The following is a 10,244-nucleotide window of genomic DNA, read 5'->3' as shown; positions in this document are numbered from 1 at the left end:
TTTAGTCAGGTTTTTTTAGCTGCCATGACGCTAAATAAGCCTAAGTTTTGCCAAAAGAGCTTTTTTTTACTAAAAGAAGAGATTTTTGGAGGATTAGGTACAAAATTGAGCAAACCTTCAATTACAGGCATGCGCATAAGCCAAAATTTGGCGTTGTGGACCATTTTACCACCGTTTTTGCACCAAAACTGATAACCTTGTGTGTCGATTTGCGACGTCGGAATGTCGTCGATATCTAAACCTGACCATTGTGCGGAAAGGGCTAGCCTAGCACCACTGTCAGCTTATCAAGAATATCTGATGACATTTAAATTGATGACGTCACAAGTGATACAAAGAGCACGACCATTAATTACGCATATATGCGTAGTTGGTATTCAAAGGGTTAAATTCCTCCGGCGTGGTGTGGACTCAACACATCTGATACGTTTTCTTAGTGAAAACTCCGTTTTCAAATTCCGCCGGCTTGGCGCGGACGGGGCCTTTTACTTGACCGAAAACTCAGGGAAGATTTCGTTTCACTATCATCAACATTAAGGAGCTACGTCACGGTTTGAGCATCTTGAAAACTTTAGCCTAAATTTTTAAGTTCTTCGTTTGTAAGCCGTGTTGATCTTCTCCATCCTTAACCATCCTTGTTCCTTTTTGGTTTATTAGTTTCTCTTTTGTGTTTTTCTATCTTGGTAAACTGATGTTTTTAGGTTTCCTTCAATTTAAAGGTAATTTTGTACGTGAAAAGTTCTAAGAGTTAAAAATACAGAGTACAACTATCAGTTAAAATAGTTTACATTGTTCTTTGTAGACCTTTATACAGTGTTACACGTTACCCTATTTGTTTCCGTCAAGGAGACATTTGGAATCTTAACATAACTGAGGGCCTGTAACTTTGTGAGCGTTTGATTACCGATTTAAATAACAGAAAGAGTGAATTGTGCCACATTTATTCCACTAGTTCGTATAGTGTGATCGTCCGGGTGAGTGTAGTTCTGAAAAGAACTGTTGTTGGTGACTGACGTTTCGACAACCTGAGCGGAAGTCATCTTCAGAGTCAAGTGAATAGTGTTTGTCAGTCGATGATCTTATAAGTCTGGTCCGTTGAACGTGATTGGTCAGTATAGCCATGATGGTATTGGCTGAAAGACTCGTGTAAAGTTTGTCATCAGTCATTGGTGGGTTTCGATCCGTCTATTGTTAGTCAAGTAGGTCGGTTTTGGTCCGTGTATTGTTAAGTCGGACTGTTAGAAGTCCGTTTGTCGGTTTCGTTTCTGTCGTGGATAAGTCGTTTGTAAGGCGCCGGTAGTTGTTGACATCTGTTAAGAGGCGTTTGTTCTAGGTTAGTGTACCAGCTTTCCAGAGTCAGTCGTTGAAAATAGTTTGTACCGTAGGTTAAGCACTGAGCAGAGTCCCAGTCAATGTTGTGGTTTGTCAGTTGATGATGTACAGCAATGTGATTGTTGGCATCACCATTTCTCGTGGCTCGTTTGTGTTCAGTCAGTCTCGTGTTAAGGTTTCTGCCAGTCTCACCAATGTAGGAAGCCTGGCAGTCGGAGCATTTGATCTTGTAAACTGCTCCCTGTCTGTCGTTAGGTTCGTCTCTGTCTTTCACGTTGGTCAGTAAGTGTCGTAACGTAGTTGTAGGTTTGTGGGCTACACGAATGTTGTAGGGCTGTAGGATCCGCGAGATGGTCTCAGAAGTGCCCTTAATGTAAGGTATAGTCACTGTAGTAACAGGCGTAGGGTTCCTGTTCGTAGCGTCAGCTTCAGTAGGTCGGTAAATGTTTCGTCTAATAAAGTCAGCGTTGTAGTTGTTTTTGTGAAAAACACGTTCAAGGTATCTGTTTTCGTCACGTAAGCTGTCCGGTGTGTCACAAACTAGTTGCGCTCGTCTCGTCAAAGTCTTTATAATCGTGGCTTTGTGTGAAGTCGGGTTGTAGGATGATTCGTCAAGTAATCTGTCGGTATGCGTCGGTTTTCTGTACACTGTCGTTCGTAGTTCGTTGTTGTCGCGGCTTACCAAACAGTCTAGAAAAGGAAGTTTTCCATTTTCTTCGATCTCTTTAGTAAACTGGATGTCGGCGTTCTGTTCGTTTAGGTGGTCGTGAAAATCGTCAATTTCGTCTTTGTGAACGGCGGTAAAGGTGTCGTCAACGTAGCGTAACCAAAGCGGTATCGTTTGTCGGCAAGTTGCAAGGGCGCGTTCCTCCACGTGTTGCATCACAATTTCTGCGACAACAACAGAAACAGGCGATCCCATTGCTGTTCCATGCAACTGTTTGTAGTGTTTACTGTTGTACTGAAAGTAAGTCGATGTAAGGCAAAGGTTCAGTAAGTCCATGATGTCTTCTGTAGGTAACGGCAGTTCAACAGTAGATTGTTGTATAGCGGTCTCGGTACACTGTAATGCCAATTGAAGTGGAATACTGGTGAACAGTGATTTCACATCAAAGGACACAAGTTTGTAGTCGTCAGGTATCTGTACTGTCTTAATAGCGTCAATAAAGTTCTCCGTAGATTGTAGTTTGCGTCTTGATTTGTCAGTAAGGGGTTGCAGTATGGTCGTCAAGTACTTAGATAGTTGATACGTAGGGGACCCACAGAATGACACTATAGGTCGCATCGGTATACCAGGTTTGTGCAGTTTCGGTAGTCCGTAAAGTTTCGGTGGTTGAGGTACTGAGCACCTCAGTCGATAGTAGCGTTGAGTGTCAATAGCGTCAGTCTTTTTAAGCGTAAGTATTTTGCTGTTAAGTTTACGTTGAAGTGCTGGCGTCGGGTCGCGTTTAAGTTCTTCGTAAGTTTGTTTGTCGTTAACAACTGCGTCCATTTTGTCAAAGTAGTCAGTCTTGTCCATAACAACAGTGACACGTCCTTTGTCGGCTGGTAGTATGACAATGTTGTTGTCGTTTTTCAGTCGTTTCAGTGCTTGCTGTTCGTCTTTTGTCAAGTTATTGTCAGGTATAGAGGCTGATTGTACCGTGGAAGCAATTCTGCTTCTGATGTTATCCTTGGCAGATTCTGATAAGTCTCGCTGACGAGACAGAACCGCCTCAACACTAGATACAATAGACTCGGTCGGTATCCGTTTAGGCGTCACTGAGTGTTTTAGTCCGTAGGACAGTACGTGAGTCTCGGTTTTGTCTGTATTTACTGTATTTATTCCACTGTTCGCCAACTATTGTCATGAGGCTTTGTGTGTTTTGTAACCGAAAGATAGCTTTGTTTGATGTTAAAAGTAAACAAGCCATTCTACTTTTTATCCTTTGTATGAAACTAAACAATAAATTTAGCATAAAAGGAACTCTTCTGGCGCCAAAAGTCTCGCAAGCCTTTCGAATATTTTTGCGCGGCCACAATGCGATTTTCTTCAAATTGATCCCTGAATTTCTTCTCAACAGTATCAAATTAAAATTTTTTGTTCCCAAATGACAAACGAAAATCTTGATAATAGTGGACTTATCATTACAGAACAGAAGGTAGATACATTGCCATGAAAAACAAAACAAAAACATTGGCTCATAGCGATAGCGATAGCGAGCAGCCGTCTTGCTGGTCGGAAAAGGGTTACGTTTTGCCTGGAAAACGAAGAACGAAAACACTCTTCTCATTCTGTGACCCCTCCCCTCCCCTCCCTTCCCTCAATGGGCCAGGTCCTGATGTAACTGTCGGTGAAATAGATAAACGCGATAATTCTGGTTTTGACCATCAGTCACCTGCATGAAACGTTTTGGCTCACAAACCTTCAGCGCCGCTCGGAATTTTATGACACTTCCCAAGTTATACTTATTAGTACAGAGAACAAGTTAATTTTACAAGTAGCTCATATGCCATCGAAAATTAAGATGAAAAGCTAAACCGTTAAATTGTGGCGCCTTCGTATAGGTCCAAAACATGAACACAAAGCTCACAACACTTAAAATAGAAGCCGAGGTACGAGATAAAAAAAAAAGCTATTTCTTCTCCTGGTGAATTTCTCTAGCCGACAATTCTAAACCTTAAGTCGCTTCAGTTGCAAAATTAGCTATTTATGACTGTTTTATCTTACCTCCTACGTTACGTGTACAGAAAGATACAACTGCGACCAAACAGACCAAAGAATTGAAGACAAGCGATTTGACCTTCTGAGATGTCATCTTCATATTCGCCAAGCAAAACAAGGAGTTTAGATTGCCGTACGTGCTTGTTGAAAAGTTATTTGTTTCCTGGGAAAGACAACACTTACAACTTTTGGCACAACTTTGCAAAGAATCCGGTGAAACCTTATTTATATGACAAATTTATTTCCGTCGGGAACTAATGTATTCTGTTTCAAGGAGTGTGATTGGTTGACAGTTTGTACTGTTCTTTGATTGGAGTTTCTGTTTGTTTAATTTATTTACACATTGACGATTTTGAATAGAATGTTTTAAATGATTCATCTAAACATTGATTTCCTTGCATTAGTTTGGCGAGACGGTTTGTTTAATTTATTTGCCTATTAACGGCCGGAAACTTGAAAAGAATGTGTAAAATTCTTTCAGATATTACGTGTGCATGCTATAAACTCAATGCACGATACTTTTTGGTTATTTGTTTTCTTCTATGTAATATAAGCACTTGTCTTCAATACTTCAAGTTAGACTGAAGAAAGGTAAGCAGAACTCTTTTCAACATTCAAGAATTGTGTAGCCAGATGTTTCAGATCTCCTATGACCAAGCCTAGTTTACCGTTCTGTTTATCGTGAACGTGATGTAATTTAATTTTGCCCTTCAGTCGTTCAGAAAAATATTTCCTCAAGTCATAAAATGCTCGCCTCGTCCCCGAAATAGTCGTTCTTATGATAATGTGTGGAAATAGTCCATTCAAAAACGCCAAAATTTTTATATAACCTCACTACAGTTTCCGTGAGAATTTACGTTGCTGCAAAGATATACTCCGGTTTGCATTGTAGAAGATTGATCCTTTGTTCATTCGCATATCATCGCTCGCTTGAATGACTAAACCTACCGATATGTATACCAATCTCTCTCCATGTCATAAGCACATAAGGCTTTGACATTGCCCTTCCGTCCACTTCGGTTTCCTGTTAGAGCGCTAACAGTCGCTCGAGACTGCCACCCAGCAGCTGGCTTTTTGTTCTCTATCATTCTCCTCCATGTTGTTTTGGGTCTTCCCCTCCCCTAGCTCTGGCAAATGATTAAAACAAATGCTAACTAGGTGCCACACGCATGATTTTCACGATTAGTTTCAGTAACCGTAGTTTGACCACGCTCAGGGTGAGACCCAGGAAATTGTTGTGGCGCGCGTTTGAAACAAATTGCAAAGATCTTTCTTTAGGGGCGGAGGGGGGTGCCTCAGTGTTTCCCGCTGATTTACTACTTTCACGCATGCGCGGTAACTGAACTTGCTTTTTTGACGTTCATGTGTTTCCGTCAGAAGAGGTCAAAGCTCTAAGAAACCAGACCTGTGAGAAACAATATTTTGCTACGTTTACTTTTGGGCCAAGTAATAGACGGCGGAGCTTTGAAAACATATGGTCGGACTCAACCGGCTTGCCGATGGCTGGGCAAGGCTGCCTTGTTTTTCTAGCCCCTTGTGGTTATTTTTGGCAACTAGAAGTCTTTTTAATTTTTTTTTTTATGATCTAATCACATGTTAGTTACCAATAAAGTTGCTGTTGGTATTGTCAGGAGTTTGTTGTAACGGTTGTCGTGCATATTCCGGTGATTAAAATTAAATCAGCTCGACTCAAAAACGTTTAGGATCATTTGGCCAGCCATGAATACGGTGTTGTAATCCGTCGGGGGCGGAGGGAGGGGTTGCAGCCATGTGAAAGGATTGGGGATGCTCGTTGAAAAATTTTAATTAAACCCCTAAAGGCGACCAATTTGGGCGTGGCTCGAACTTTATTTGACCCCTAAATTAAAAGATACCACAACGGCTATTTTTTTACTTTGAGAGCAACCATTAAGGATAAGTTAACGGCTAAAAATAGTGGCGTTTCCTCCTGAACTCCTTGATTCAGACCGAGATCCGTGATTTACCACACCCCCCCCCCTGCTAAGGGAGACGACGAGGATCCCCCCGACCTTTTTACATGGGACTCCCCCTTCCCACCAATATTGTAATTTCCTTAAAAATATTCCCCTATACCTAGAGTCAAGAAACCCCTGAACTGCCTGTTTATTCAATCATGATAATCTAAACATTCGTATTAAGCCTTTCAAAGGGGCCGAGCATAATGACTAATTGTGTAAGAAAACCCCAGGCTAAATTCCCGGAATGCTTACTTCTCTTAAGATGATGAAACCTTTCCACAGCTCCATCGTTGTTTACAGGTACAGCTTCCGAAACATTTGTTTCGCTTGAGAGCTTTTCCTACGAATTCAACAGTGGTTAATTGTTGTAAAGAAAAAAGTCTATCTTACGAAAATTGAGCCTCAAAAGAAAACCCATTTATACCCAAATCACCCAATGAAAATACAATTAATAATCTCTATGATATTAATTTAATATTACTCTTTGTTCGTCGTTCCCCAGTTTAAATTGCTTTTGAAATCACATCCTATTTTGTAAGATCACATTGATGATTGTGTAATGCCTGAGTTTGACCGTGGAGACTTCTTTTCGACAACTGAAAAACTCCACTGGTAAAGATCAGGCCCAATATCACTCAGATTTTATCTGACACAGATTTCACACGAAAAGGCATATTGGAATATTGCCGAGAAATTTAAACGATATTAAAACTTGAGTTGAAAGACATTAAGGATTCGCAATTAAATTTAACAAGGGTTATCAACGAGAAAGCCTTTGAGAGATCTAATTGCCGAAAGAACGATTGGCTTATACGAAGTTTCATTTGGGAAAACCGGAAAAAACAACTAGATAATGTCCGCAGGCTGGACTTGTTAAATTCTATAGTTACCGTATTATCTAGCTTCTGCCAAGATCTGGAACCTGTAAGCTTATTGTGTATGATGATGATTTCTTTACTCTTCTCAAGAAGTGAATGGGTTAAAAGTCAATAAACGCCAGTCGTTTTCGTTTATAAAGACGTCAAATCTCTAATTGGGCACATCGGTTCTCATTCAACTTCACAATGATTGAAAACGTCTTTGGGGCTTTTCCCCGGTATATTTAATTTGTAAATACATTGGCTGGGTTTCCGTCGGTAGCACATGTAATCAAGGTTGTCGATCTCACATGCAAAATTAAAACTTTTATTGAACTCCCACAAAAACAAAAAGAAAACAAAGGCAACGTACAGACTAGCAACCGGTCTGTCGTGTCAAATTTTAATTAACGTCTTGAGAAAAAAATTATTTTTGATGCGTTTTGGTTTCCGCGGAGAACAGATATCGTAAACTAATCGGCGTCAAAAACCAGTTGTCGTTTTTAAGCGTCCGTGATAACAAAATGAAAAAATAGGGCAACCTTAACTAAATATTAGCTAGGAATTATTGGTTTCCATTTTTTACAAGGGCTTCTCCGGTGTAAACAGAAATCAATGCGTGCATAAGAGGTAATTATTCTATACGTGTCATCACTAACGTAAAAGACAGCGGTGTTAACTCGAGTGCATGAAACATTAGAGGTTATATTCCTTCGCGCAATTATTAGTGTGTGAATTTTAACGCCATTTGGAAGTGCCAATTCGCTCCAACGCGTTTAATATATAATGCAATTTTCGCCTTAAAACTGTCACCCATCCTTCATTTCCAGTGGATACGACTTGGCAACAGAATTGTGAGCCACATATGGGTTTTTCCCACGTCTGTGGACTCGAGTGAAAGCAGCATAAGACATGCCAACTAGCAGATCGTAAGCCAACGAGACTTTGTTCCGAACGAAACGATTTTGAGTATGGATTTTCACGACTAACCCACCCGATCATCTACCTCACGTACGCAATGAACGGCACGTCCGCCAATCACACCACATCAAGCGCCTTGCAAACAACCGTTAACCTCGCAGTCTACTTCATCACGTTCTTTGTTGGCCTCACGGGAAATCTATTGGTAGTGGTCATTATAATCAGGAGAAAGACGAGAAAACGCATGAACGATTTTTTCGTGTTGAACCTCAGTGTATCCGATCTCTGCCTGATCGTTTTCTGTTTGCCACCGTTGATCTACGTGGAGTTGATCGGGTTTGTTGGTTCTCGGTTTTATTGCAAGTTTGTATGGCCGATGGTGACAGTCTCGTATTGTTCAAGTATTTACACCATCACTTCCATGGCGTGCTATCGCTGCAAAGTGCTCCTTCATCCTTTTGAGCTCCCGCCTTGTAAGAAAACTGTCCTGTTGTGGATCTCAACGATATGGTTCCTCTCCTTCGTGGTAGCAACACCGCTAATAGTCGCCTCAAAATTCAAAGAAGATTTCCACGGCAGCACATGTTATGAGGACTGGCCCAGCATCAGTTTTAAGCGAGGCTATACCGTAGCTCTCTTCATTTTGCAATATCTGTTACCCTTGTTGACGATAGCCGTCGCCTACATACGAATCGGTATCGATTTGACACGAACCAAAGTTCGGCGAGCGTCGGTTACTAAACGTGGCGAGGTTTCGGCTGGAGGAGTTCGAAAGGAGAATATAAAGATCATCAAGGTTTTATTAACAATTGTTATTTTGTTTGCATTTTGCATGTTACCGGTTCACCTCGCGTGGATGTCGTTGGATTTTGGCGGCAAACGAGGGGTCGAAATCTCGGACATCATTTTCCGATTTTCGGACATTTTGGCCATCTTGCACAGCTGCCTAAATGCAGTGATCTACGGAGCTCTTACGAAACACTTGCGACATGGATTTGTAAAGTATCTGTTACGTCCTCTATCCATTTGCTACGAATTCCGAAATGATGAATCAAGAACCAGTTCGCAGAGGAGGCGAACAAACGAACCTTCAGCGGAGGAGATGGAGACGTTTTCTTTTCGCGGCAAAAGTAGTTTTTCACACAAAACTGTCGTTTAACACCGGGAGGTCCAGCCTCTTTCCCAGAACAAGCATTCTGCATGGAAACGAGGTTACGCGCGCCAAGTAAACTAATCATTTGTTCTCTTTTTCTGTTTTATATTTGTAAATGTTGCTCTTAGTAGCGGATGAAATATTGAACGTTTTCTATGCCAAATCCATGACAATGTACCGCTATTTTTATGAGCCCACGGTTTTTGTGAAAAATTGCTAGGCAACAGAAAGTATCACTTTGACGTCATGCTGTCGTGTAAGGTTTCGGTGTCCTCGTGACCACCCCTGTGTTCTTCTGATTGGTTAGAAGGAATCAAAATGCTTCCGCCCACTGGCACAAACCAAATAAAATCATCAAAGTTTAAGGCTCTTAAAACAGGTCACAACAAGGCATCCTCATTACCGGAAAACAACATATCATTAAAAAACTTTACTTTTTTAGAACTAATTGAAAAAGAAATTGGTCTGCTTCTTCTCTACCCTTATCAGCAGACGTTTTCCCTGCTTTCATTCGAGACAAAAGCTGGCACACAAGGTAGAGTTTTTTCCAGTCATTTTAATCGTATATTAAATAAATAAACACGTTAATTCATCTCATATATGTCTATATTCAGCAATTCACGGGTGTTTTTCCGCGGCAGAATGAAATTTTCTTAGCTGAGAATCCTCTTACGTACACGGTAAGAATAATTACGTTACTAGTTAAGAGGTTGTTGCACATTCTTCCTCCCAAAAACATTTTGTGTTTTACTGAAATACGACTGGCGGGTAAAAAGATACACACGCCAGTCTTGCCCTAGTCTCCTTCAAAGGCGTTCTCTGGGCCGCCTCATAACGTTAAAGCGCTGCGTTTTGCTTACATTTCTTTTCCTAAAGCATTGTTAGCAAAACGAAACATGGCGTGCCACCTTAACTGTCACGATAGGTTCAGTATAGATGCGTGACCGGGAGGGAACCGATGCTTGAATCAGTGTTTATTAGATGGTCCACTAGTCACGCCTCACGAGACTGCTGTTCTCCACTTCAAGTCTTCTCTCTTTTACATCGTTCCTGCTCTTGTCTAGTATTTCCTTCACTTAATTTTGACCACTGGGAAAATAGCTCTCGTTCTTTTGAACTCCGAAATGTTCTTAATGCAAAGGACCTGGCTACCGGAAGTGTCAACAGGAACAGGACGAATCTGCCAGTCATCATCATTACCCAGGCCACTATCCGCGTCTACAGCCATGTCTGCGCAGGCACGCGTCTCGCACTGCCCTGACCCAATGATCTGTGGGAAAATTCGATTACACATCTTA

General features: G+C 41.2%; 3 protein-coding genes across 4 annotated transcripts in view; 1 reads left to right on the top strand and 2 right to left on the bottom strand.

The window, feature by feature from the left end:
• LOC110048565 (uncharacterized) overlaps nucleotides 1–5,051 on the bottom strand; it is a 6,851-nt gene extending 1,800 nt beyond the window's left edge. The window contains exon 1 of one of the 2 annotated variants that reach the window (XM_089287333.1): nucleotides 4,985–5,051. In XM_089287333.1, the coding sequence (XP_089143459.1) occupies nucleotides 4,985–5,036 (52 nt within the window). In that variant the 5' untranslated portion in view covers nucleotides 5,037–5,051. Of the gene's footprint in view, nucleotides 1–4,042; nucleotides 4,262–4,984 lie in introns of those variants that run through there. The other variant, XM_089287332.1, reaches the window with a different exon arrangement.
• On the top strand, nucleotides 4,532–9,543 carry LOC110048561 (neuropeptide FF receptor 2-like). The gene is made up of 2 exons (XM_089287314.1): nucleotides 4,532–4,627; nucleotides 7,703–9,543. Exon 2 carries the CDS (start codon nucleotides 7,891–7,893, stop codon nucleotides 8,950–8,952), a length of 1,062 nt encoding a protein of 353 aa, XP_089143440.1. The 5' UTR covers nucleotides 4,532–4,627; nucleotides 7,703–7,890; the 3' UTR covers nucleotides 8,953–9,543.
• LOC110048572 (nardilysin-like) overlaps nucleotides 9,483–10,244 on the bottom strand; it is a 21,873-nt gene continuing 21,111 nt past the window's right edge. Inside the window, exon 42 of the mRNA XM_089287256.1 lies at nucleotides 9,483–10,216. Coding sequence (XP_089143382.1) covers nucleotides 10,019–10,216 — 198 coding nt within the window. The 3' untranslated portion in view covers nucleotides 9,483–10,018. The remainder of the gene's footprint in view (nucleotides 10,217–10,244) is intronic.

Source organism: Orbicella faveolata, unplaced genomic scaffold, assembly GCF_042242905.1.
Source record: "Orbicella faveolata isolate gen_17 unplaced genomic scaffold, um_ofav_v1 contig_14, whole genome shotgun sequence".
NCBI lineage: Eukaryota > Metazoa > Cnidaria > Anthozoa > Scleractinia > Merulinidae > Orbicella > Orbicella faveolata.
This window is presented reverse-complemented; position numbering and strand designations above follow the sequence as displayed.

Bases quoted from the DNA above. Each gene is read 5' to 3' on its own strand.
- LOC110048561 (XM_089287314.1), top strand. From the start codon at position 7,891: ATGAACGGCACGTCCGCCAATCACACCACATCAAGCGCCTTGCAAACA.